At 47.8% G+C, this 27,010-nt stretch overlaps 1 protein-coding gene across 2 annotated transcripts in view; it reads right to left on the reverse strand.

Moving 5' to 3' along the window:
* Nucleotides 1-15,887: 15,887 nt before the first annotated feature.
* The window catches only part of LOC144784432 (multidrug resistance-associated protein 1-like), a 1,651,426-nt gene continuing 1,640,303 nt past the window's right edge, over nucleotides 15,888-27,010 (reverse strand). The window contains exon 31 of one of the 2 annotated variants that reach the window (XM_078663183.1): nucleotides 15,888-17,756. In XM_078663183.1, coding sequence (XP_078519309.1) covers nucleotides 17,648-17,756 — 109 coding nt within the window. In that variant the 3' untranslated portion in view covers nucleotides 15,888-17,647. The remainder of the gene's footprint in view (nucleotides 17,757-27,010) is intronic. The other variant, XM_078663184.1, reaches the window with a different exon arrangement.

A 27,010-nucleotide genomic window follows, 5' to 3' on the forward strand; every position in this document is an offset into this window, starting at 1 on the left:
GAGTTGGTCAAGGTGAGATTTCCACTGAGGGCGTCAATGTCTTTCAACCATTCAGTTATTTGTGGGTTGTTGTCTTTGTAAGAGATGAGGAGGATCTCGGTTTTTCCTTGATTGAGTTTGAGGTGATTCATCCCTAGCCAGTCTTGGATTTCTTTTAGAGTGTTATTGAGTCTTCGGATGTCATTGTGGGACGTGATTTCTAAGTAGATCTGTGTGTCGTCCGCGTAGAGGTGGAAAGGGATGTTGGCTTTCTTCAGTATGGTGGTGAGGGGGACCATGTATATATTGAAAAGTTGAGGGGAGAGAACGGATCCTTGTGGGACCCCTCTGGACACAGGGAGAGGATCAGATGAGAACGATTTTATTTTTACTCTTTGGGAGCGGTTCTGGAAGAAGGCGTCAAACCATTTCACGACCATGTCAACCGCACCTACTCGTTCTTTGAGGGCCTTGATGAGGAGCTTGTGGTCAACCGCGTCGAACGCCGCTGACAGGTCTAAGAGGATGAGTAGGCAGCACTGATCCGAGTCAAGAGAGTTACGTATGTCGTCAACTATGTTCAGGATTGCGGTTTCGGTGCTGTAGCCTTTTCTGAAGCCTGATTGGTTTTGGTCAAGAAGGTTGATGTTGTCGAGCTGGTTGTTGAGTTGGCGAAGTACGCATTTTTCTAGGATTTTGGCTAGGAAGGGTAGACTTGAGACTGGTCTGAAGTTGTTCAGGTCGTTGGAGTCGAGACCTGGTTTCTTCCGGAGGGGGGTGACCTGGCCCACTTTGAGGCAGTCCGGGATGATGCCTGTTTTTAGGGAGCTGTTGATGATTTTACACCAGATTGGAGCAAGGGTGAGTTTGAGGTCTTTGGCCATTTGGGCGGGGATGGGATCAAGGTTGTGGGAGGAAGGTTTGGAGGATGATATTAGATTGAGGTTCTCGGCTTCGTGGACGTGGTCGAAAGAGGGCCAGGCGATAGAGGTTGAAGCTTCAGAGGCGGTGAGTGTTGTAGTTAGGTTGATGATCGGGGTCGGGTTGATGTCTAGGGATAGTTCGATCTTGGTTATTTTTTCGTTGAAGAAGACGAAGTTGTCACATAGGGTCTTGGAGGGTTGAGCAAGGACCGTGGATGGCTTGGAGGTTTGTTTTTTGATGATATCAAAGAGTTCTCTTGGCCTGTTCTTTGCCTTTTCTAGCGCATTGCAGAAGAAGTTTGTTTTTTCATTGTTGATGTGGTTCTTGTACCTTTTTCTCATTGCTCTGAGTTCCTCACGACTGTTAAAGGAGAGGTTCTTTCTCCAATGTCGTTCTGTGGCTCTGAGGAGTCTCCTTTCCTCGTTGATGTCCTTGTTGAACCAGGTTCTCGATGGGATGTTCCTGGGTTTTTTTTGTTTTAGGGGAGCCAGTTGGTCTAGTATGGCGGATGTGGTGGTGTTGTAGTGTGAGATGAGTTCGGTAGTTGAGAGACCTTCTGTGGGGATTGACAAGGAGGAGGCTATTCTTTCTTCTAGTTCCATTGAGTTAATTTGTGATAGATTCCTGGACCATGAGCAGGGAGCTGCTATTGGGGTATGGGACTGGATCTGTTGCGTGAGGTGGAATAGGATTAGATGGTGGTCGGACCAGTCTACCGGGAGGATGTGTTCAATGGAGATTGCATCGTTCCTGGCGATGATGGCGTCTAGAGTTGCCCCTTTGTTGTGGGTCTCTTTTGAGCAGTGTTGGTAGAGGTTGTTCGCTTGGAGAAGTTCGTTTAGGGATTTTATTGTGGTATTGTTCTCGTTGTTCCAGTGCAGATTGAGATCCCCTAGAATGATAGTGTTGGACTCTTTGAGGGAGCAATTGGCAATTAGGTTTGAAAGTTGTTCTGTGAACATAGTATTGTTGCCTGGGGGGTGGTATATTAGGTGGCATTGCAGTAAGTTGTTGTCCTTGGTTTTGATGCTGGTAGTGAGGCATTCGAAGGAGTTGTAGTCGAAGGTGTCACATTCGAACACTGCAAGGTTGTTGTTGTGGATAACTGCCACACCTCCGCCTTTTTTATGGCCCTTCCTATCTTTATTGACGATGGTGTAACCTGGAGGGACAAGCATGTCTAAGATAGGTGGGGAGGAGTCATCTAGCCAGGTCTCAGTGATGAATGCTACGTCTATGTTGTGGTTGAGGATGGTCTCCGCTAGCTCCGTCGACTTTTTGCTGGCGGATCTGCAGTTTATGAGCATGCAGTTGGTCTGGGGAGCTTCTTTTTTCTTAGGTTCGGTGGGGATGGTGATGAGGGCGACCGGGGGTCTCGGGGGTTTGCGAGGGGGGTGCTCGTTTCTGAGACCAGTGACTACCTGTATGGAGGACTGGCTGGGGAGGGAGGTGTGTGTAGTGTAAGAGGCGGTTAGTTCGAGCGCCTCTTCCGTGGTCATGGCTTTCGCCGCTCTGCTAGGTCTCCTGGCCTGGGAAGGTGGGAGGGGGTGTGAGTCGGTATGGGGTGTTGAGGTGGTTGATCTTGGGGGGGCGTGCGTGTCGGGGGTGCGGGTTGGGATTTTGGGTGGGTGTTATGGGGAGTTGCGAGGGTGGTAAGGATGAGATTCAGGCCTAGAATTATAGTGTTGATTTGGTTTTCGATGCAGGTGAGGCGGTCGTGTGGGACCTCCTGTGGGGGGGGGGGGTAGTTGGTTTACGGAGAGGTTGTGGCTATGTTGGGTTTTGGGGTCAATTAGGATGTCCGATTGGGTTGCGATGGCAGCTTGAGCCATGATCTGGGTTGGATGGGTGAAGTGGTTGGCAGGGCTGTTATTCCTGAGGGGGGAAAGTGCAGGTTGGGTGTGGTGTGACTTGGGGCTGGCCTTATAGTGCGCTAGGGTTGCTGGGGGGGTATTCTGCATCGAGGGTATATCTGGGGGATGGGCCGTGATGTGTGGCGGGGTTGTGTCTTTGTTTTCAAGGGTCTTTAAGGGAGGTGAGGGGTGGATGGAGGTGATTGTGTACCTGGGGGGTGGTGTGTATTGGTTGAGATTCCTGGTGGGCTGGTGTACTTGGTCTGGGTCAGGTGTGATAGGGTTAGCAAGTAGAGAGGGGAATAGGTGGTCAAAGGTCTCCAGATTGGTATTGTTGGCTTGGATCAGGACTGTGCCATTGGAGTATATGGTCACTGAGGTGATCCCGCGGTTGGGTGGGTGGTTCAGGGTGAGGAAGGAGAGCTTGCAGCTATGTAATGTCTTCGTTGTCTTTGTGATTAGGCGTTTTTCCCTAAGGATCGAGATCCAGTAGCCTGGTCTGGCAGTGTTAAAGATGAGGTCCATTTTTATTTGACCTTTTGAGGGGCAGTGGTAGACATCTGCGAAGAGGAATTCGGGGAATTGCCTAATTAGTTTGTGCTTAAGGGATTTTTTTGCATTGGGTGAGATGTTGTGGGGGGAGATAGCGAAGGAGTTTGGTCTGTGGCGTTTAATGAGAGGGGAGGAAAAAGGGTAGTGGTCGATAGTCATGGTGGAAGACGGTGGGGCCTCGCGAAATGGGTGGGGCGTATTCGAGAGGGTCTGGGTCCGTCGAGGGGGGGGGGGTGGGTGGGCGTTGATTGCTATGTGTTCTGGGTGAAGGGGGTGACTATCTGAGTTTGTTTCATTGAGCGGAGAAGTGCAGTTGTGGGGAGTTAGGTGGTTCGGGGTCAGTCTTCTTGTGGTTTTAGTATGACCTTTGCGGAATCCTTGAGTTAGGTTGTGCGCAGTGGGAGCTTCATGGTCTGTGTTCCATTGTAGATGCCATGTTGGGATCAGGCAGGATGGGAGTTCGTTTCGGGTTCGGGATCCCTTATTCTCCGTTGTGTGGCCAGTCTTTCTTGTTGCGGGGTCTGGCGTGAGGAGGGGGGTCCCCGTCTCGGACCTTGGCTATTTACTGACCTTGGATCTTTGTATTGGGGTTGGTTTACAGGTTGTGAGTAAGGCTGTGCCTGGGGTGTGATGGAAATGATTGAGGCTGCTGGCACCGGTCACAAAGTTGACAGGCTTGTTCCCTTAGGGTGACTCAATTTCATCCCCATCTTGGGGTCAGGCACGGTGAAGTCGAGCTCGGGCCAAGATTCCTTCAGTAAGGTAAGTTGCCTGAGCCGGTGTGGGTGGTCTGGATGGTGGGTGGCACTAGCGTGTTGTTTTTCTAGTGTTTCTAGTCGACGGTTGCCGCGGTAGGGTTCTTAGCTCCGGGTGCGATTACAATGGAGCCGGGACTGTTACTACAGGGTGTCCCGTTATCAGCGCCATTTTAAGGTCAGGCGGGGTGAGTCGGGCACTGTCCAAGAGTTCCCCGTTACGGAGCTTCGGCATGCATTACGTTAGAGAGAGCTGATCAGGGGAGGTTAATCAGGAGCGCTTTACCTCTCTGTTTGCTGGTGAATGGTCGCCTTACTGCATGGGGTCCGAGTGATGCCCTGGAAGTGGCGCCATTCTGACGACAGGCTGGGGGGAGACCGATGTGATCCGTTCTTCCTCCGTCCTTAGTTCTTTGTCGGAGGTGCTGTCATTAGCGTTAGGCTGTGAATGCCCGCTTGAAACTTTGGTGTGGGTATCTGGAGGGAGCCGTTCGCCTGCTCTTCTTCCCTGTATTTCTTGGAGCTGTATCTGGTTTCTTAGACTTAGTCCGACTTTACACCAGGTCAGAGTAGGTGTAAACTTCCTGGTGCTAACGCACCTCATTGACTGTTTAGTGTTCTCTTCCCCTATCTTGCGGGTCGTTGAGAATGTTGCGAAGTGGTGTGTTAGCTGCTTTTTGCACGGGAACGCCCACTTTGCATCTCATTAGTAATATTTGACGGAGTCATCTGTGATGATGTTTGTTGAGGCTATCGTTGGTAAACTGGTAATATGGGCTGTTTGCACCAGCTTGTGAATGGTGCGTTACATTTATCACCATCTTTGCTGCGATAAAGTGCAGTTAACTCACCCATGTGTCCTTGAGAATATGCCCCTCTGTTTTAAACACCACAGAAGTACTCGAGTGTCGCACTGAGAGCCGCGCAACTATTCGTATTCAAACTAGGGGGCTGCGCTGACAGTCGCACACCCTTCGTGTTCACGCTAGAGAGCCGCGCACACATCGCTTTCACACTAGGGGGCCGCACTGAGAGACACACCCTTCGTGTTCACACTAGGGGGCGGCGCTGAAAGCCGAGCTAGGGAAGCCACTCCAAATTTTTGGGAGCAAAAAAAATGTTCACTTTCATTAATTTACATTCGCCTCGGGGATCCATCTCCCGAGGCATGCCCACATCTACATATATATATTTTTTTTAAAGGGGAGGGGGGGCCGTGTGACCCCCCTCCCAGACCACTTCTGGCCCCAAGGACCCCATACCCAGGGGTCTGGCCTCTCCGTTGAGGATCGAGGTGGGAAGCCCCAATGCCCCCACTGTCCTGACGGCTCCCTGCCTCCTGCAGGAGCCAGCATTGCTTTTGGGCAACGGGAGCTGCTAACATGCAGCTTCCCTTGCCCAAAAGCAATTCTCCTTTCCTTTGTTGAAGAGAGAGGAGGTTTTCCTTATGTTGAAGAAGCCATGTCGCACTTGAATGATAGAGCATGTTATCGAATAAGCAATGGACTGGCACTAAGAGCTATATACAATGATTTTTATGGAACGCTAGTGGCGTGGAAAAGTGTGGGACTCTTAACCATGATGAATACAAATTCATCAGAAAGGAAAATTTTTAAGTTCTGAATATTTACTTTATTCCAGACGACCGAGAAGCTTCTGCAATAGCCGGGGTTCAAGACCTAAGTGCCAAAGTCACATCTCAGACGCTCCCTTTCACCTGGAGCTGTTCAGGAAACAGTACAGTTTCAGCCTATCCTCCAGAGCAGCGAGTCCAGGATATTCAAGTAATGATACAGATGATTCAACCTCTATTGTGAATTTCGGTGAGAATGACTAAGGTTGTTGGGACTCAAGGCCTTCTGCATCCTGCTTGTAACTCATGCCCATTGGCATATGTGTGCCCTGCAGTAGGACCTGAAGATCCAGTGGGCGAAGCATTGTGCATTCTCCGCACTGGTGAACACATTGATCCAAGGATTTTCCCACTGCTGAAAGAGGCCTTGCCGCACCTACGGGTGGAGATTCTATTCTTGATCTAATAGGCATCTACTGACTGTCTGCCCTGACGTTCAGAGAACCCCCCAGGTGTTGAATCACCAGAGAAATGCCCTGGCACTCCAGCCATGTTCAGAGATGCAGTGCCTCTTTACAAAGTTTCCACAACCCCGCCCTGTTTGTTGCAGTACTAAATGAAGGTGGTGTTGTCCTTGAACACCTGCAGCAGTCGTCCCTTGATCGAAGGAATAAAGGCTCTCAGTGCCAACCGAATTGCCTGAAGTTCCAACAGGTTGATGTGGAGCTTGGACTCCGCCAGAGACCGTAGTGCTCAAATCTCCAAATCTTCCGGATAGCCACCCCATCCCAGGACTGACACATCTGTCACCATAGTCAGCTGTGGTTGGTTGAGGAAAGCAAAGGAGTCTGCCACTAAACCATTAGCCATCCTTCAGCGACCACTGCAGATCTTTCGGAGATGCCTCCGAGATCTAGACTATGTTGGAGGGATGCCCCTGATGTTCACAGTTTCGAGAGCTGGAGTTTTCAAGGAGACTTGCTCAGAAACGCTTTTCATCTAGAGTGGAGCTTCTGTCTCCTGCCCAGAAGTCTCATGAAGATCAGGAGGGAGCAGGCCCAAGTTATTCTTGTGGTTCTGGATTACACACAAAGAGTCTGGAATGCAGAGCTGTTCAACATGACCACCAGTCCTCCAATTAGGCTCACTTTTTGAAAGGATATTCTGTTGCAGCAATAGAGGAGGGTTCTTCAACTGAACCTGTGCGACCTTCATGTGTGGAGATTAAGCGGTATCAATTGACCGCTTTTGACCTTCCTCCCAAAGTCTGATGTTATTCTAGCAACCAGGTGTCCTCCACCAAGACGGTATACACCTGGTATTCCGAAAAGTTTGTGACATGGTAGGATTCCCACATCAATCCTCTTTCTGCACCTCTTTCTGCGGTTCTTCTGTTTGCTCTATCGTTGGCCCAGCAGGGTTCTGCTCTGGGCACAGGTAAAGGTCATCTAGTAGCCATTTCGGCCTTTTTATGGTTGCCAGACCAACCTTTTTTATTCAAGTCACCTGTTGCAACCAGGTTTCTTAAAGGCGTACAGCATGTTTCCCCACGGACGGTTCATCATGCCTCAGTGGGATCTAAATGTATTTCTTACCTTCTTGGTGTACACCATTTGAGCCTCTGCATAATTTCCCTCTTAGGCTATTGACCTTCAAAATTGCATATCTAGGGGCTATGACATTGGCCTGGAGGGTCAATGAATTGCAGGCACGGTTTGTGCACCATCCCTACATCAACCGACCCGGATAAGCAAGTCCTCCAGACACGTGCCTCCTTCCTTCCGAAGGTTGTGACTCCCTTCCATGTAGGCCAGAACATCACCCCGCCTACCTTCTTTATACTGCCCCACAACTCCAAGGAGAAGGAGAGACTTACTGTCTGGACCCAAAAAGTGCATTATCGTTTCACCTTGATTGCACAAAACAGTTCTGTGTGGACGATCAATCCTTCCTGTGGTAGGTAGGAGCGAAGAAAGGGAACACTGTGCAGAAATAGACCATTTCAAGAGGGATCGTGCTCTGCATCAAGATCTGCTGCGCACTGGCCAAACTACCACAAGGGTTTGCATGCTCATTCCACCAGAGCTAAGACTGCAACCACTGAATTAGCCCACTGAATCCCTGTCCTCTGAATATCTCAAGCAGCAACGTGGGCATCTTTGCACACATTTAAGAAACACTGTCTGGCCAGTCAGGTCCGTCGTGATGGGCACTTCACCTGTTCGGTCCTACAGAACTTTCTGGTTTAAACTGGCTTCAGTGACCCAACCCAGGGAGGCTTTGCTTGGGTAACTATTCTAAAGTGAGGAATCTGTGGTTAGAAGTCTATCAGATGAACAAATTACTTATCCTCTGTCACGTCTCATCTGGTAGAGACTCTACCAAGCTGCCTTACTGGCCCTCCTCGCTCGGTGAGTCAATGCAGTGTAAGGAACAGCCTTCTCAGGGTCTCGGATTTTCAGACCAGTAATCAGTTCTCATTGTTGCTCTTCTCTCGTGGCATGGAAAGTCATGAGAGACTGACGTCAGTGCGACGGTTCATCTGTAAGGGCACTGCATATGTCACTTCCAGGACGGCCAACAAGGAGACAAACAACCCGACCTACTGCGTGCAAGGATACTGCTCAAAAACATCTGGACCCCAGTATGACACCTGAGGATTATTCTATAGTGTATGTACTAACAACAAGAGAGTAAGGATAATCACAGGTCACTCCTATATCCCTAGTAATATATGCAAAAAACAACTAAAGAGTGACTGATCGGTGCTGTAGTAGAAAAGATTTTTTGAAAACGAGGCCACCAAAAGAAAATCACACCGTCAGTGACGAAGTGTTAACCACGAGGAAAAATAAAGAATGACTGGACAACATACAAAGAGAGAAAAACTTATTTTTAAGAAGAACCCTCACTCACCCTAGTGGTGACATGCTTCATCATAGGGTTCCCACTGGAGGAACCGAATGTCCCTCCAGTGTGCTTCAACGCCTGAATTACAGCGGAGCTGGTTGTTGTAGGATTTTTTTTTTTTTTTTTTTTTTAAGTTTGGTGATATGTGAAAGTGATTAGTGAAGTTAAAAAATATTAGCTGTACCAGAACCAATTTTATTCAGTGGTCAGCTAATATTGTTAAAAACAATGTGTTGGATACTGGTCAGGGTAATATTATTAACCACTTGTATCCTTATAGAATCTCGGTCGACATGTTTCAGCTGTCCAAAAGTATTCACGCAGCTTTCTTCAGGACCAAAAAAGTGAATATCCCCGGTGGTCCACGCTCGCTAAGGCGCGTCCATCCCCGGTGGATATGAAGTGTGAAAAAAAGATATATATAAAATACCGGAATTTTCTGTCTGGTATCCTAATTTTTCAGGGGCCAAAATAGCACGATCCTAAGCGACTCGCCGTCATTAACCTACTCGGGTCACTGCCGCCGCCCGGAAGGAGTTTACCTTCCGGGCGGCGGCAGTGATCCGAGTAGGTTAATGGCGGCGAGTCGCTACGAGTAAAAAACCGTAGCGTGAAGAGTACCCCTACCGTCAAGCCCACGATGACAGCACCTTAGGATCGTGCTATTTTGGCCCCTGAAAAATTAGGATACCAGACGGAAAATTCCGGTATTTTATATAAATCTTTTTTTCACACTTCATATCCACCGGGGATGGACGCGCCTTAGCGAGCGTGGACCACCGGGGATATTCACTTTTTTGGTCCTGAAGAAAGCTGCGTGAATACTTTTGGACAGCTGAAACATGTCGACCGAGATTCTATAAGGATACACGTGGTTAATAATATTACCCTGACCAGTATCCAACACATTGTTTTTAACAATATTAGGTGACCACTGAATAAAATTGGTTCTGGTACAGCTAATATTTTTTAACTTCACTAATCACTTTCACATAACACCAAACTTTAAAAAAAAAAAAAAAAATCCTACAACAACCAGCTCCGCTGTAATTCAGGCGTTGAAGCACACTGGAGGGACATTCGGTTCCTCCAGTGGGAACCCTATGATGAAGCATGTCACCACTAGGGTGAGTGAGGGTTCTTCTTAAAAATAAGTTTTTCTCTCTTTGTATGTTGTCCAGTCATTCTTTATTTTTCTTGTGATTATTCTATAGTAAATAATCTGTTGCTAGATAGACTTTACCAGACAAGGCATTACAAAGGTAAGTAACTTATTTGTCTCTTCCATCTGAAGCATTCAATCAACTGGCCTCCTGTAGGTCAAAATAAATCTAGACATCATATTCTGGGGGAAATTCATCTCCATCTTCACCAAAAGCTGGGTGACTTTAGCCAGTGTCCTATCCCAAAGTTGTTGGAGCGTTGAGGGCTGCTCCTAAGTACAGGTGCCATTTTGTCAGTCAGAAGGAACTGGGGTTGGTCACCCCGGGACTGTTCCTGGGTGGGACCTCGCCAGAGACGGAATCTGTTTAGAGTCAGACAGGAAAATAGGATTGGCGGCATCAGGGCCGGTGTCAACATGGCAGGTACTAGAATGGATAGTGGTGCCTGATGCAAAGTCTGTCCTGGAGTCAGAGCTGAACATGAAATGAGTTCAGAAGTTCAGACAGTGTTAAGGATGGATTTAGCAGCGGTAACCAGACTAGAGGCTTTTGTCGATCCATGGGGCCTGAAGGCACACCAGAGGGGGCCGACAGACTGCGAAAGATTCACAAATGGACTTCCTTGAACCTATCAATAGGTCGCAACATCAACCGCCACAGAAATTCGGGGTGCATTGACATCAGCTGCAGAATCTGCTCCTCTGTGGTTAAATAGGAGCGAGACTAAGGAGCTGCTTGACTGTCCATATAACTTCTCAGAAGAAGACTGGTGAGGCTGGGACAAGCCCCACTTTGACTTCTTGTTTCTTCTTAAACGTTGACTTACCCGAGGACTTGGACCATGAGGAAGACCTGTTGCTGGAGCAGTGCCAAGAGAGGGAACAAGTCACCACTTTCGACTTCAAGCAGGACGTATGCTACTTTCTGCAGTGTTCTGCACTGTACAGCTTGGCTTTGCGATCTACAGTTCACCTTCAGATGCATAAAGGTACATATCTCACATGACTTGGAGTCTTGGCTTGAATCAAAACACCACAGGTACAACTTGTGGGGATCTGGCATTGTCATCTGATTGAGACCATGCTCACAAGATTTGAACCCCGTAGTTTTAGGGTGAGTCATGTTCCCTTGTGCAATGGAAAAAAATTGGAAAAAAAACCTTGCCAACTGGGCAGGAGGTTGCTTGTTCTCCTACATCGCGCTCAAAACGCGGAACAGCCTCCCACAACACATTAGAGCCACCTTCTCACTTCTGGAGTTCTGCAAAAAAGCTGAAGGAGTGGCCCTGCGAATAACTCAACGGGGACCACCAGCCCACCCACATGCTTAGGTGCCTGGATACCCTCATGGGTATTAAATGTGCTACACAATTGGACATAACAAACGAGAAAAAAGTTAGGACCTAGCTCTGGAGCTATGTACGAAGGTGTGGAAAGAAAGGAACTGATGACCGTACGCTTGGGCAGCAATTATATGCGGCGTAAGTTAAGCAGTAATTTCTTAAGTGCAAATTGATTAACACTGAGCCACACACTGCCACCTACCAGTTGACAGGAGGCTATGCTGAAAAATCTTCCGGAACCAATCTAGTGCTTGGGAATATTCTAAAGATAAGGAATCTGCTATTAGAAGCAATCCATCAGAATCACAGAGCTTGTAGAGTAGTGATTTTGAAGCACATCACAAGCTACTCCAGTGCAGATCACTACCCATCACACATTTGCATCAGTGCATCAAGAGCACGCAACAAAAGGTTGTCTCTTGCTATTGCCTTAATCCTCTGTACATTATTCATGTTAGGACAGGAGGTGAGGCCGAAGATGCAGATGGCTAGGCACATGGGAATTAAATAGAGCAACAGCAAAGAAGATATGTGAATACATGGATGTCTGTGCATGTACCTCACCAATTTCTGCCACTCAAAGATGTTATGGGAGACAGTGCACAGTCCTCCTCTGTGTGAGGAACTGTGCTGCTCTCTCCAACATCACCAATCACGACAAATACAACAGTTCCCTGAACAGAAGGTGTGCTGTTTGTTGTTTTGGTGCCAGGACTCCTTATTGACGTGTGGTGCATACCCCTTGTGAATAGGGTGACCAACCGTCCGTAAATTTCACAGACAGTCCGTAATTTCGGCCGTCTGTCCGTTGTCCGTGAAGGATTCTTTAACGGACGCCATTTGTCCGTCATTTTAACAGGGCACCGGTTGCCTCACCCTAAAGCCGGCACAGCTTGCACCCACCTCCCTTCTTCACTCCAATGCTGCACCAAAGCTCCTCAGATACTCAGCAGCATTGGAGAGGCACAGCGGGATGGCCACCCTCACACCTCCAGCCCTTGATGACCTGTTAAGAGGTGCTTCGGAGGTGAATGAGAAGGAGGGGCTGCAGCTTCAGGAGCAGCAACATCTATTCACATGCAAACAGCCCTGAATGCATCATGTCTCTGCTATTTAGAGGGGGGCTCACACATTCCATTTCTACCCAGGGCCCCAAACATCCTAGACTCGGCCAGATTACACCCCTGATTACACCGAGGCAGCATGTGCTTCTCTTCACCGAGCTTAATTACGGTCACTAAATTGTAAGCAAACTTCGGTTCTTCAAACATGCAGTCTATAATGTAATACAATAAGGAAATGGCACAATCGCACCCACACTGATTAACAAAGTATGGAGGACAATCAGTTCAATCAGTTCTCTTAGAGTATCTCCTGTAAGTACTGTACATCACAGTGGGGGATGGCATTTTGGACAGAGAGCCGGTCTTCTCGTTGTCTTGTGCAGGAGGGGGCGAGGAGCCCAAGATGATACTAGAATACTGCATGCCCACCCCTGTGCCCACCCTGGTGGGTCCTGTTCCCTCTCCTGTGATGGCTCCTGCCCTCAGTGATGGCTCCTGTCCACCCCCCGCCTGTGATGGCTCCAGTCCACCCCCGCCTGTGATGGCTCTTGTCCCCCCCTGTGGTGGATCCTGTCTCCGCCCTGGGCGGCTTCTGTCCCAGTCCTGGAACGGCCCCTGCAGCGAGGGTAAAGTTCTTGATGGGCCTCTTCTCAAAAGGGCTCAGCTCAAAATTAATATGGAAAGGTGGGCGAGTAAGTAAGTGAAGGGATGGGTGAATGGCTGGATGAATTAGTGAAAGGGTGAATGGATGAATGAAAGATTGAATACATGGATAATGAGAGAGGATGGATGGATTGATGAGTGAGGGGAAGGATGGAGAGAAAATGTAAATAGCTGGATGTATGGGTGGAAGGGTAGCTGGATGATGGATGAGGGGGATGATGGATGAGGGGAAAGATGGATGAGGGGAAAGATGGATGAGGGGAAAGATGATGGATGAGGAGAAGGATGGATGGATGGAGGGGAAGGATGGATGGATGGAGGGGAAGGATGGATGGGTGAGGGGAAGGATGGATGGGTGAGGGGAAGGATGGATGGGTGAGGGGAAGGATGGATGGGTGAGGGGAAGGATGGATGAGGGGAAGGATGGATGGATGAAGGGAAGGATGGATGAGGGGAAAGAAGGATGGATGAGGGGAAAGAAAGAAGGATGGATGAGGGGAAAGAAAGAAGGATGGATGAGGGGAAAGAAAGAAGGATGGATGAGGGGAAAGAAAGAAGGATGGATGAGGGGAAGGATGGATGGATGAGGGGAAGGATGGATGGATGAGGGGAAGGATGGATGGATGAGGGGAAGGATGGATGGATGAGGGGAAGGATGGATGGATGAGGGGAAGGATGGATGAGGGGAAGGATGGATGGATGAGGGGAAGGATGGATGGATGAGGGGGTGGATGAGGGGAAAGATGGATGTAGGCGGGGAAGGATGGATGGGGGATGGATGGATGGAGAGGATGGATGGAGAGGATGGATGGATGGATGGATGGATGGATGGATGGATGGATGAGGGGAAGGATGGATGGATGATGAGGGGAAGGATGGATGGATGGATGATGAGGGGAAGGATGGATGGATGGATGATGAGGGGAAGGATGGATGGATGATGAGGGGAAGGATGGATGATGAGGGGAAGGATGGATTGATGATGAGGGGAAGGATGGATGGATGATGAGGGGAAGGGTGGATGGATGAGGGGAAGGGTGGATGGATGAGGGGAAGGGTGGATGGATGAGGGGATGGATGGCTGGATGAGGGGAAGGATGGAGGGGAAGGATGGATGGATGGGTGGGTGGGTGAAAGGATGGATGGATGAGGGGAAGGATGGATGATGAGGGGAAGGATAGATGGATGGATGATGAGGGGGAAGGATGGATGATGAGGGGGTGGGTGAAAGGATGGATGATGAGGGGAAGGGTAGATGGATGGATGATGAGGGGTGGGTGAAAGGATGGATGGATGATGAGGGAATGGATGGATGATGAGGGAATGGATGGATGATGAGGGGAAGGATGGATGATGAGGGGAAGGATGGATAATGAGGGGAAGGATGGATGATGAGGGGAAGGATGGATGATGAGGGGAAGGATGGATGGATGAGGGGAAGGATGGATGATGAGGGGAAGGATGGATAATGAGGGGAAGGATGGATGATGAGGGGAAGGATGGATGATGAGGGGAAGGATGGATGATGAGGGGAAGGATGGATGATGAGGGGAAGGATGGATGGATGAGGGGAAGGATGGATGATGAGGGGAAGGATGGATGGATGATGGGTGGGTAGAAGGATGGATGGATGATGAGGGAAAAGGATGGATGATGAGGGGAAGGATGGATGATGAGGGGAAGGATGGATGATGAGGGGAAGGACGGATGGATGATGAGGGGAAGGAAGGATGGATGATGAGGGGAAGGATGGATGGATGATGAGGGGAAGGATGGATGGATGATGAGGGGAAGGATGGATGGATGATGAGGGGATGGATGATGGGTGGGTGAAAGGATGGATGAGAGTGGGTGGGTGAAAGGATGGATGATTGATGAGTGGGTGGGTGAAAGGATGGATGGATAATGAGTGGGTGGGTGAAAGGATGGATGGATACTGAGTGGGTGGGTGAAAGGATGGATAGATGAGTGGATGGTGGGTGGGTGAAAGGATGGATCAGTGAATTGGATGGTGGGTGGGTGAAAGGATGGATCAGTGTATTGGATGGTGGGTGGGTGAAAGGATGGATGGGTGGATGGTGGGTGGATGGTTGGGTGTATGATGGGTGGGTAGGTGGATGAGTGAAATGATGGATGGATTGATAAGTGCAAGGGTGAATGACTGGACATATGAGTGAAAGGGTGGATGTAAGGATGGATGAGTGAGTGAAAGGGAGGGTAGATGGACAAAAGGATGAATAGATGTGTGAAGGAGTGAAATGATAGATGGATGAATGATAGGGTCAAATGATGGATTCATGAGTGGATGAGTAGATGGATGGGTGGGTGGGTGGATGGATGGATTGATGGAAGGAAGGCTAAGTGAAAGGGTCAATGGAGAGAGAAAGTGAGGATGGATGGATGACTAAAAGAGAGGATGGGTGGAAGGATTAGTAAGTGAAAGGATGGCTGGATTGGTGAAAGGGTAAATTGCTGAATGGATGAGTGAATGGATGGGATGAAGAGTGGATGGATAAGTGTACAGATGGATAGGGTGAAAGGGTGGATGGATAATGGAGGATGAGTGAAAGGATGGATGAGGGGATGGATGAAGCGATGGATGAGTGAAATGATAGATGGAAGGATACATGATGGATAGGTTTGCAAATGGTTGAATATGTTTGGAAATGGCTGGGCTTACTTATATACTATTGCGCGACCTCTGATGTGTCTGTAAAACGTACCTATTGTCCTGAATTTTGACCTCCTGTCCTGAATTTGTGTCCTGAATTTTGACCCTTTGTCCTGAATTTTTACACTCAGCGTCCTGAATTTGCACCAATGCCAGTTGGTCACCCTACTTGTGGAAGGAGACTCAGACGTAATGAGACAAACCTCAACTCATGATCGAAGACACGACACCACAGAAAAAAAGGACTGTCCTGCTGGCTGGTCCAAAATGTGAATCACTTTCAATAAAGCAGTGGTTTAAAGGGGGCCAACCGAAGTTCCCTACCCATTGATTGTTTTGGTAGATTTTTTTTTTTGACCTGGGATCTGGCATTCAACTGAAACAGTCTTTACGAGATATAAAACACACATGTATTCTTAGGAATAAGGACATTCACCATCACATTTCAGATGCGTTGTTTTCATTACATATGGTTTACAAATTGCTACGTTTCAAATAAGTAGTTTACAAAAAATTATGAAGACCATATTCTATTCCGAGGTTAAAGTATTGCATAATTTACGAAAAAATAAATAACAGCATTCCAAGTAAAGAATTTATCAGATTATAAAAAAAGAGCACATTTCAAACGAATTAAAGAATGCTGTATACATCTTCATTTAGACCCACTGAAACCCCATTGCAGGCAATATTTTTTCACCAAACACAAATATTAAACCTTTCCAACTATGTCTTCCTGAGTGAAAGTAAAACTTGATGTTGCATTTATCTGCAATTTAAAAGACGGTTAACTAGGAACACCCTTTCTGTAACATTTTACCAATAACTCAATTTCCTTCGAATGCCTGTGTTTTTTTATATTATTGTGCATACACACATTAACACAGTAGTACATTCTATGAAAGTATTTGGGTATGCATACACAATATATCTACACAGTATAAAACAGCGGCTTGTCTAATTTAACTTCGCACATTATTGATCTGGATAATGAGGTCACCGGTGAGCATTTTACATATTATACAGTATATATAATCACACCGCAACACTGACCATGTAGAAAGGAATACACTGTTATCTTTGCTTATTTCGGTACACAAAACACTAGATATGAAACCTATTGCATCCCTTGGTATAACAATGGTTGTAAAAATAAATAAACTTTTTTTGCTCAAAGAAACTGTCCTCTAAAATGGACCACATATGATGCAGCATTGTGTAACGAGGAAACCTGAAACCGTAAATGTCATTGCAATGAACGGATTGTACAAGTCAATGACATTAAAAGCGTAGCATCAACATTCAGCTGTGTCAAGAAAAAGCAGCTTATGTTTATGAGTACTTTTCCTTAAAAATAATTCTAACAATGCACTGACTAGAGGGATAACCTAACCCATAAACAAAACGCTTTACTCTAGATATTTTTCAGGTTCCTAAAATGCGTCTACAGTTTTCAAAATACTACAAAATGTGTTTACTCAAGGTACGTGAAATCAAAAACTTTAAATATTCTTTTGAGGAATATAAGTGCATTAATGCCCTAATTTCCTCCAAATTCTTTAGGAAGGAATATGTAACAGAAGCGCCAGAACGAGGCAGTGTGTTTATCAGCAATGCTGTGGATTCTATTTAAACTTCCCTGTGCGCACGCAGCACCTTATGAGGGGAACAACTGGAGAAATAGGTTGTCCCAAACGAGGCGGCACACTTCCACGATCATGATGAGAATTTAAAAAAACACAGGTGCAGCTCAGGCGTCGTTCAGGAGAAAAATAGGTGTTCTGTCTGAGCGAACAATATAGAAAAATCGGCACTTGTAAGAAAACGTACACATTAATAAATAAGCCTCGGATAAACAAAGATATACATGTTACGACTACAGAAATGGCAAATAACATCTGTTCTTCTCTTCGAACGGCATTGTTGGCTGCGGTAAAGCAGATTTCACTGAAGATCACACAGTGAGGGCACCAACAGTATGCAAGGTGTAGCTATTATACATGGATATATAAATAAAGCAGCCTTGAGAAAACGCAACATTGCACTGGGGTGATCCGTTCCGCCTCGACTTCTTAAGTGCCTTCTTTTGGTTTGAAAAACAGAAATACACAAATTACTGTTCACGACATCTTTAAAGGCTGCCATGGCTTTCTTCTCGTTCAGAAAAAAACTAAATGTACATGTCAACTGTCAATGAGTCAAACTAAGCCAGAATCTTTGGCCATACTGTAGAAAATTCCCTTAGACTGTATTAGGTTGGCTGGAGAATCAAACTCCACAATTTGACCTTTGTCCAAGACGATAACCCTAGGAAGAAAAGAAAATAATGACAGCATTAACATCATTTTACTTTCACACATCTTGATGAATGACGACTCTAAATGCTTGAGATGTGTGCCACATCAAGTTTCCACATTTATAATACCTGCAGCATCAAGGGCGAGGGACTACGAAGGCTTGCTTCCTCGTAAACTCAGTTTAACCGGGTAAGTGAACGCTGCAAAAACTACTTTGGTACTCAAGGCGAGGAGAGTTTAGGCACATTTGTCAATAACAATATAGTACAATAAGTTATTATTTTACATGTATGTAAAAAAAGGTCTTTAAGCCTATTCTTCCTGTGACAGGTATTTGGGGTGTTTTCGGTACACTAACTAGTCGGAGAGAAAAATATTAAGAAATGCATATGAATTTTCAGTATAAACAATGTGTCAAGAAATGCAATAATGGCGGTAGACCCTCATTTTATGGCGACACTGTTATAACCGCATAAACAGACTACCGCAGTTTCAGCTTCTACATTGCCTCAGTGTTTTTCAGGACTACATTTAAATAGTAACCCTACTGAGAACGGTCAATGGAGTTCAGTGGTAGGCAAACACAAAAAGGAAAATTAAAAAATTCAAGATCAAGTTACTTTGGTAACACCTTTCCTTGTGGATACTCACTCTAACCGCAGGTTCCTCACCTTTAGAATATCCCCTGGTGCCAGACTGAACCCAGAAGACAAACAGCATTGCTTCCATGCAACCAGCAGGTGACAGCATGCAGCTCCACGCTGACTTTATAACGCCACAAAAGTGACAATGGAGCCACATATAAGGCCCACGCATGCACACAGACATTAGTTTCTTTCTTGACACTGGTCCGCACCCTCTGAACCCAAAAAACTATTACCTGTATCAGTGTGCAGTTCCCTAATTTTTGACATTTTTTGGAAGAGTGATAGTGGTGAGTTTGTGGTAAGATAGAGTATCCACCATAACAATTATGTTACTTACCCCGTAAGCATCTGTTCTTGGCATGTAGTGCTGTAGATTCACATGCTGTGTGTAGAAAGCTGACTCTGTATATACTATACCAAAGCAAGGTATCCCCATTAGATCCCCAGAAGTATAGCAGAGGCTAAATTAGATAATCAACAACAGCTCTATTTGTGGTAGTGTGGTCGAGCAGTTAGGCTTATCAGAGAGAGTGTTAAGCATGTATTGTACTGTATTTACTTAGGCAAGAATTGATGGCACACACTCAGACTGAATTCAGACCAATTAGGTAAGTATAATAAAGGTATACTTATGTTTGATTTCTAAAAACAAGCTGAATTTGGCACAGATAGGTAAACTATACTTTTAAATGCAAGGCTGTACAGAGAAATGCAATTGTAGATGTAAATGGAATCCTTACAGGTTAGTATGTGTTTCTAAACAGTTCAGAATACATTGAAATTACGTTGGATTCATTTTAGCGTTACTTTTCAGTTACATCCACTATTCGGGGTGATATACCTAGATATTACACCGTGGGTACTACAATTCAAAGGTAAGTAAGCAATTTACTTTTCAAAGCACAGTTACTTTTGTTCCATACAAATAGCAGGTCATCTCAGAAAATGTCAGAGGAAAAACCACAACATGGGCTCCAATGGAGAAAAAGAATGTTATCGGTTTTCAGGTAAGTCAACAATTTGCAATGCTGGGTGTCTTGGGTTAGAACCAAGGTTCCCCAAGGTTCAAGGACGCACTCAAGTTGCACCACCAGCAGCACTCAGGTTGAGGCTGCTGGCGTCAGGTAGAAGGTCAAGGCAGTTCGGGGGTCACCAGATCCCAGGTCAGGATGGCGGGGGAGACCTTCTTGTGGTGTTAGGCCACTCTAACTCCGGGCGTGGGCGTCAGGTCAAGAGTGGTGCAGAGCCACAGAGCCAGCTGGACCTGGGGTCTCTGTTGAAGTCTTCGGTTGAGATAATCCAGTGCTCACGGGAGACATTTTTGTTTAGTGAAGGCAGGGCAAGTCCTCCGGGTTCTGGACCACTGCTGGCTGCTGGACACGCCGGGGTCTCGCTGTCAAAATCGGGGCAGGGGCCTAAGCAATGGTTGTCCTCTTCTTCCTCATTTAGCACAGCACTCTGGTCCTTCTTGAATCTGTGGAAGCAAGGTTCAGTGTCGCCCCTAAATACTCAATTTATGGGTGTTACAGGGGTGTGCAGCTTGGGAGCAATAGGTCCCCTCCTTGGGGTGAGTACACCCCCTATTATACGGCCTTCTAATTGGCTGGTTCCTATCATCTTCAAAATCGAGGAGACTAAGATGTGTGCTTCACCTCACCTACCTCACCTGAGGGGTGGGGTTGGCAAAGGTGGGTACACCTCTCTCCCTAACATGGCATTACCACTGATTCTCCCATCCAAAGTGGGGGTCAAAACCGGTGGGAGCCAGTTGTTGGGAGTGTCAAAAGGCAGAGACAGCTAAAAAAGGTGGCTTCCTCTTCGAGGACCCAGCCCATCCTGAGGAAGGAGGCATGACACCTCTGCCCAGGATGGGTGTTTGTTTCTGAACCCAGAGAGTGGAGGCCCTCTACCCAGGGGTCCATAAACCTGTCTGGTGGTGGCAAATGGCAGGCAGCCATTCAAGAACCACACCAGGCCTGGTTGTTTTTAAGAGGGCACCTCTATCTAAGATACCCTCGGAGTGCATTTTACATTATATTCCACGCTGGCATAAGTGTGGGTTTAATGTGCTGAGAAGTTTACTGCCAAACTTCCCAATTGTCAGTAAAGCCATTATAGAGCTGTGGAGTTCATAATGACCAACTCCCAGACCATATACTCTTTATGGCTATACTGCACTTAAAAGGCCTAAGAATAGACTTGGACATTGTAGGGGTACAGTGCTCATGCAACTGAACCCCCACCTGTGGTCTAGTGCAGCCTGCTGGAAGGGTGACTTACCTAGGCCACAGGCAGTGGGTTGCAGGCATGGCACACAGTGATGTGTGCCATGTCGACTCTTCACTTTTCTCTACACCAAAACACGCAGCCTGCATTGGCACTGTGGGGTATTACGTTGCAGGGTCTCTATGGGTGGCACAATAGGTGCTGCAGCATTCCTTGGTCACAGTGCCTTAGGTACCCATGGTACTTTTTTTATAAGGGTCTTACCTTTGGCCAGAGATGTGCCAATTGTGGCTACAAATGAACAGTTTTGGAAAGAACACAGGTGCTGGGCCTGCTTAGTAGGATCCCAGCACACATTCAGGCAAGTTGGCATTAGGTATCTGGCAAAAAGTTAGAGGTCAACCATCCAAAAAGGGACACTTTCCTACACTGTGCATAAGTCCGCCATCTAGTGTTGGGCTCGATGATTACAAGTTTTTTTTGTATGAAGTTTGGGATGACGTCGCGGGACCTACATAGATTCCGCCCATGCTCGCTGACGTCAGTTCTTAACACGACTTTCCACGCCAGAAGCACAGAGCCATGAAAGACCCTGACCACTGGTGCGTCAAAACTAGGGACCTTTAAGGAAGTCCCCATCGCTAGAAATCTGTTCGCAGTGAGGTGGAGGATGGGTAGGGCGGTAAGGAATCTACAACTAACATGTCTCTTCCAGACACATTGTTAGTGAAGGCAAGTAGTTTGTTCATCTGATAGAGAAAGTGGTTGTAAATTCCTTACTTTAGAATAGATACCCCATGTAGGAGGCTGGCTTAGTATATGGTGACACTTATTTAAGTGAAGCACCCTGCACTAATCCAGACATCCCTTATGGTGATTTCAGTGATCGTAGACAACCTTGGAAAGCTCTCTAAGAGGTAGCTGTGGAGAGCAGCCTTCAGGCTTAGTCCAGAATGAGTGAATAGCACTTTTACCAGTATTAAACATATAGTGTAGGTTAAACGAAAAAGAACCACACAGTGTAGTTATAAAAATAGCTATTTATTATAAACACTCACTAACACATTGGTAGATCTCCTACCCGGAGATATAAACACAATCCACACTATATTTCACAAGGTGAACAGGTAAGTAGCACAAATACACAGTGGTATCCAGGGGGAGACCAAACCATATACCAATAAAGTGGAATGCGAACTGCGACCAAAGTCAAGACTGGACCCAGAATACTTAGAAGAGCCGGGGACCCAAGGAACCACCCAAGGCAAGCACCCAGGAAGCCCACGGAGACTGTGTGCAGAGTGGAAACACAGTTGTGTACTCAATACAAGTCAATGGGGAGTCTTGTTGCAGTTTTAAAGAAGGACCCTTCAGAGGACCCTGAAGAAACCCCTTGGAAGATGGAAGGTTTGAATGTCACCCCACTCATGAATACCCCAGGAAACAGGATACTTACACCAGTGAAGCCAGGTGCATAGGTGCGAAATGACGTCAGAAACCGACAGACCACAATGGAGGACTTCAGTGAAGATGCCACTAGCGAAGAAGGTGAAGGAGTCCGGTGGAATAAAAGGGTGAATTCTGGGAGAGGAGTACCTGCAAGCAAATGGGACAGTCTATGCCACTCAGGAGAGGTCAGTAGGCATGGAAGACCAATGACCACAGAAGATGCAGGAGAGTTGACGGTGACCTTGTCACTGCACCTGTGAGGACCAGGCGATGCTGTGGAAGACCATGAGCCGATAACGAGTAGTCCCACAGGAGTCGAGAGCCAGGGGGGTCGGTGTCCGGTGGGACCACCAACAAGCCTTGACAGCAGCAACAGACGTGGAAAAAGAAGAAGGTGCAGTGTCAGGACCAGCAAGGTCAAAGGGACATACCAAGTGCAGTAGAGTCAGAGCAGACCCCGAGCAAGGAGGGGAGCCATCTGTAGCCAAGGAAAACCCTCAAAAGAACCCACAGGCTGAAGGCATAGGAGTCACAAGAGGACCTCGAGCAGCTCAACAATGATGTAGGCCCACGGTGCAGAGGACGCGGTGAGGACGAAGAACTTGGTAGAAAGAGATGCTGGAGCCCGAGGATCTTTGGAGAAGAGTGTCAATAAGCCTTGGCAACGGCAGGTAGACACGGTGCACAGGGGTGCTGTTCCAGCGAGTACGACAAGTGATACCGGCCTCAAACTCTGTGAGAAGACAGTGCAGTCCCCGAGGGAGTTACAGAACCACCACCTGTTTTGCTGGGCCATGCGATGTCCGGAGGACGTCGGAAGAAGCAGATCGGTCAACTTAATTGTGGTGCCTGCAGATGCTGGTGAGTGACTCCACTCCAAGGGAGATTCCTTTGGGTGCCTTTGATGCCCACAGCCCTAGAGAAGAACCTGGAGGGAGCACAGGCACAGATGGCGCAGAAGATCGGCAGGACAACGAGACCAGGAGCAGCAGGAGTTTTCCAGATGCAATCTCAGTTCCCAAAGGGAAGTCCAACAAAGATCAAAGTTCCTGACAGTTGAAGATTAAGTGGTTTTGGATCTAATCTTGTACCAGAATTGACTCCTGGCTTTGTAGGGGGTCTCCTGCTCATGCAGGGCACCCTCATAGCCAAGCACCCTGCCTTCAAATGAAAGGCCTACCTGAGGGTGACTTATAGGTTTAAGTATAGTGACCTCAGATATGAGGAAACTTATATCTGGAGGGAGTGGTGCTAGCACCAGCTCACAGAGGCCGCAATGGAAGGCCTGTAGTCACAGTTTGAGTGGTCTTTCATGGGTGGCATAATACATGATGCAGCCCATGGAGTCCCCTGGTGTACCTATGCACTGGGTACCTCAGTAACATATACTAGGGTTTAGAAGAGTACACCAGCAGCCAATTAGGAAGGCACTAAAGTACTTACCATAGCGGAATTTAGAGAGACAGCACAGTGACTTGGGTCCTGATTAGGAGAATCCCAGTGAGACTCGTCAGAAAACAGAATGACCCCAGCAAAAAGTGGGTGTGACCATGAAAGCAGATTCTACTTTCCTACACCTCAGCAATACCATTCCAGGAGGAGGGTCTGAAAACCAAAATCACACCAGAAAATCCTGGATGACCGAACGGGAAAAGTATCGATCTCTCCAGACTTGGCTGTCTAGGCAGTAGTGTCTGGTTAACGTGTGCAAGGATGTCCACGTTGCTGCCTGATAGCTGTGCGATCAAGACAAAAAAATGCAAGTTTTGGGTCCAGACGGTGGAGTCTCTCCTACCCCTTGGAAGGATGCAGGGTGGATAAAAGGTGGGCAGAGTGTTAGATTGTCCCACATGAAAAGGGGCGATGACCTTAGGAAGGAATAACATCTTGGCCCGAAGCACCACTTTATCCGGATAGACAAATAGAAAAGGAGGCTTAGGAGACAAAGCATACAGCTCGCTCACCCTTCAAGATATCTTAAGCGTGCCCAAGGCGGAACCCTGGTTGGCCAAAGAACGTATATACAAGTGAATCTCTGAAGGAGGAGCCGAAAGGGGATCAACAATCTTTGTTGTGCATCATGGCACAAATTAGTTCCATCTACAGGGAAATACAGTTTTCATGAAGGGAGACCTGGCTGCCAAGGTATCACGGACTTTGGGTGGAAGGTTGAAAGCTGTCAAACACCGCTGCTCAATTCCCACGCAAGGAGGTGGAGACTGGATATGTTCGGGTGAAGAACCCTCTCATGCTGCTGTGATAGAAGATCCTCACGAAGGGGCAGTCTGATCGGAGGATCAATGGCCATGCTCAGAAGGTCAGGGTACCAGATTCTTCATGCCCAGTCTGGAGCTACAAGAATGACTTGAGCCCGGTCGCGCTTGATCTTCTTGAGCACTCCAGGCATAAGTGGTACAGGCAAAAAGGCGTACAGGAGGCTGAAGCTCCACTCGCGATGAAGAGTTGCGGAGCGAGTGCCACCTTGCGAACTCCAACGTGCAAAACTGCTGACATTGTGAGTTCTCTTAGGAGGCGAACAGATCTAACTAAGGCTCCCCCCACCGCTGAAATAGACCTTGCACCACCTCCGGATGGAGACGCAATTCATGATCAACTAGGCACTGATGGCTGAGATTGTCTGCCCCGGCCAGATGTTCGACCACCAGGAACGTACTAAAGTACTTACCATAGCCCAATTTTGAGAGGGAGCACAGTGACTGGGGTCCTGATTAGGAGGATCCCAATCAATCTAGTCAGAAAACAGAACAACGCTAGCAAAAAGTGGGTGTGATCATGAAAGCAGATCCTACTTTCCTACACCCCAGCGATACCATCCCCGGAGGAGGGTCTGCAAACCAAAATCATACCAGAAAATCCTTGATGACCGAACGGGCAAAGTACCGATACCTCCAGACTTGGCTGTCCAGGCAGTAGTGTCTGGTTAACGTGTGCAAGGATGTCCACGCTGCTGCCGGTCAGCTGTCAAGGACTGGGACTCCATGTGTTAATGCCGTGGTTGCTGCCGTTACCCTGGTGGAATGAGCATCCAGCCCCACAGGTGGGTCCTTCGCTGAAGCATAGCATATTTTGATGCAAAGTGCAACCCATCGGGAGATGGTCTGTTTTTGAACCGCTTGTTCTTGGCACCCAAATAGCCAACAAAGGGATCTCTCTTTCTCCTTGGAGGGATGCGGGATGGATAAAAGTGGAGCAGAGCGATACTGTCCCACATGAAACGGCGTGACCACCTTAGGAAGGAATGAAGTCTTGGTCCGAAGCACCACTTTATCCACATAGAAAAGGAGGATTAGAAGACAAAGCCTACAGCTCGCTCACCCAGCAAGATAGAGACGCCATTTGTGATCAACTAGGCACTGATGGCTGAGATTGTCTGCCCTGGGATTCAGGGAGCCCGCCAGGTGTTGAACCACCAGGATCATGTCCTGATGTTACAGCCATGTCAAGAGGCGTAGAGCCTCGTGACAAAGGGTCCAAAAATCCACCGCCTTGTTTGCTGCAGTACCACATGGCGGTTGTGTTGTTGGTGAAAACCTGCACCACTTTTCACCTGTGAGGGGGAAGGAATGCTTTCAGTGCCAGTCTGATTGCCCAGAGTTCCAAAAGGCTGATATGGAGATGGGACTATGTCAGAAACAAGATGCCTCTGATGTCCACCTCTCCCAGGTGGCACGCCCCATCCCAGAAGTGACACCGTTAGTTCGGGTTGGGAAAGGGAGAGGGATCTACCTCTGAATCAATCTTGGTTCGTTAACCACCACTGCAGTTGATGCACACTTCCCTTCAAGATCTGGACGTAGTTTGAAAGACTCCCCTAATGCTGCGCCCACTGGAACTTCAGGTCCCACTGCAGAGCCAGAATATGCCATCCGGCATGTTCCATCAGCAAGATGCAGGAGGCTATGAGGCCCAGCATACTCAAAGTCATTCTCACCGAAAGTTGGGCTGGAGGCTGAAACATCGGTATCATAGCCCGAATATCCTGGACTCCTGGCTCGGGAGGATAGGCCCAAAACTGCACTGTGTCCAGAACCAACCTGATGTAAGGTTGGCCACCGAAGTCATCAGATCAGAGGCCAACAAAGTCATCTGCGGCGTACCACAAGGATCATCACTCAGTCCCACCCTCTTCAACGTATACATGAGTCCCCTCGCATCCATCGCGCGCCAACACAACCTCAACATCATCTCCTACGCAGACGACACCCAGCTGATCCTCTCCCTCACCAAAGACCCAAACACCGCCAAAACCAACTTACACGAAGGAATGAAAGAAGTAGCCGAGTGGATGAAGAACAGCCGTTTAAAACTGAACTCGGACAAAACGGAAGTCCTCATCTTAGGTTCATCCCCCCCTGCCTGGGACGACTCATGGTGGCCACCGGCCCTGGGAACCGCACCCATACCTACAGACCACGCACGTAACCTGGGCTTCATCCTGGACTCCTCCCTCTCGATGACCAGACAAGTCAACGCCGTCTCATCAACATGCTTCAACATCCTACGCATACTCAAAAAAATCTTCCGCTGAATCCCCACCGAAACAAGAAAGACGGTCACCCACGCACTGGTCACAAGCCGTCTGGACTACGGTAACACCCTTTACGCCGGAACCACAGCCAAACTACAGAAAAAACTCCAACGCATCCAAAACGCCTCAGCCAGACTCATACTAGACATCCCCCGCCAAGCTCACATTTCCGGTCACCTTAAAGACCTCCACTGGCTCCCCGTCAGCAAGAGAAGAACGTTCCGTCTCCTCACCCACGCACACAAAGCTCTCTACGACCCGAATGCCTCAACATGCGCCTGTCCTTCTACACCCCCACCCGCCAACTACGATCGTCCAATCTAGCCCTCGCCACAATTCCGCGCATCCATAGATCCACCATGGGGGGAAGATCCTTCTCCTACTTAGCGGCCA

The sequence above is a fragment of the Lissotriton helveticus genome, chromosome 10 (genome assembly GCF_964261635.1).
Source record: "Lissotriton helveticus chromosome 10, aLisHel1.1, whole genome shotgun sequence".
Taxonomy (NCBI): Eukaryota; Metazoa; Chordata; class Amphibia; order Caudata; family Salamandridae; genus Lissotriton; species Lissotriton helveticus.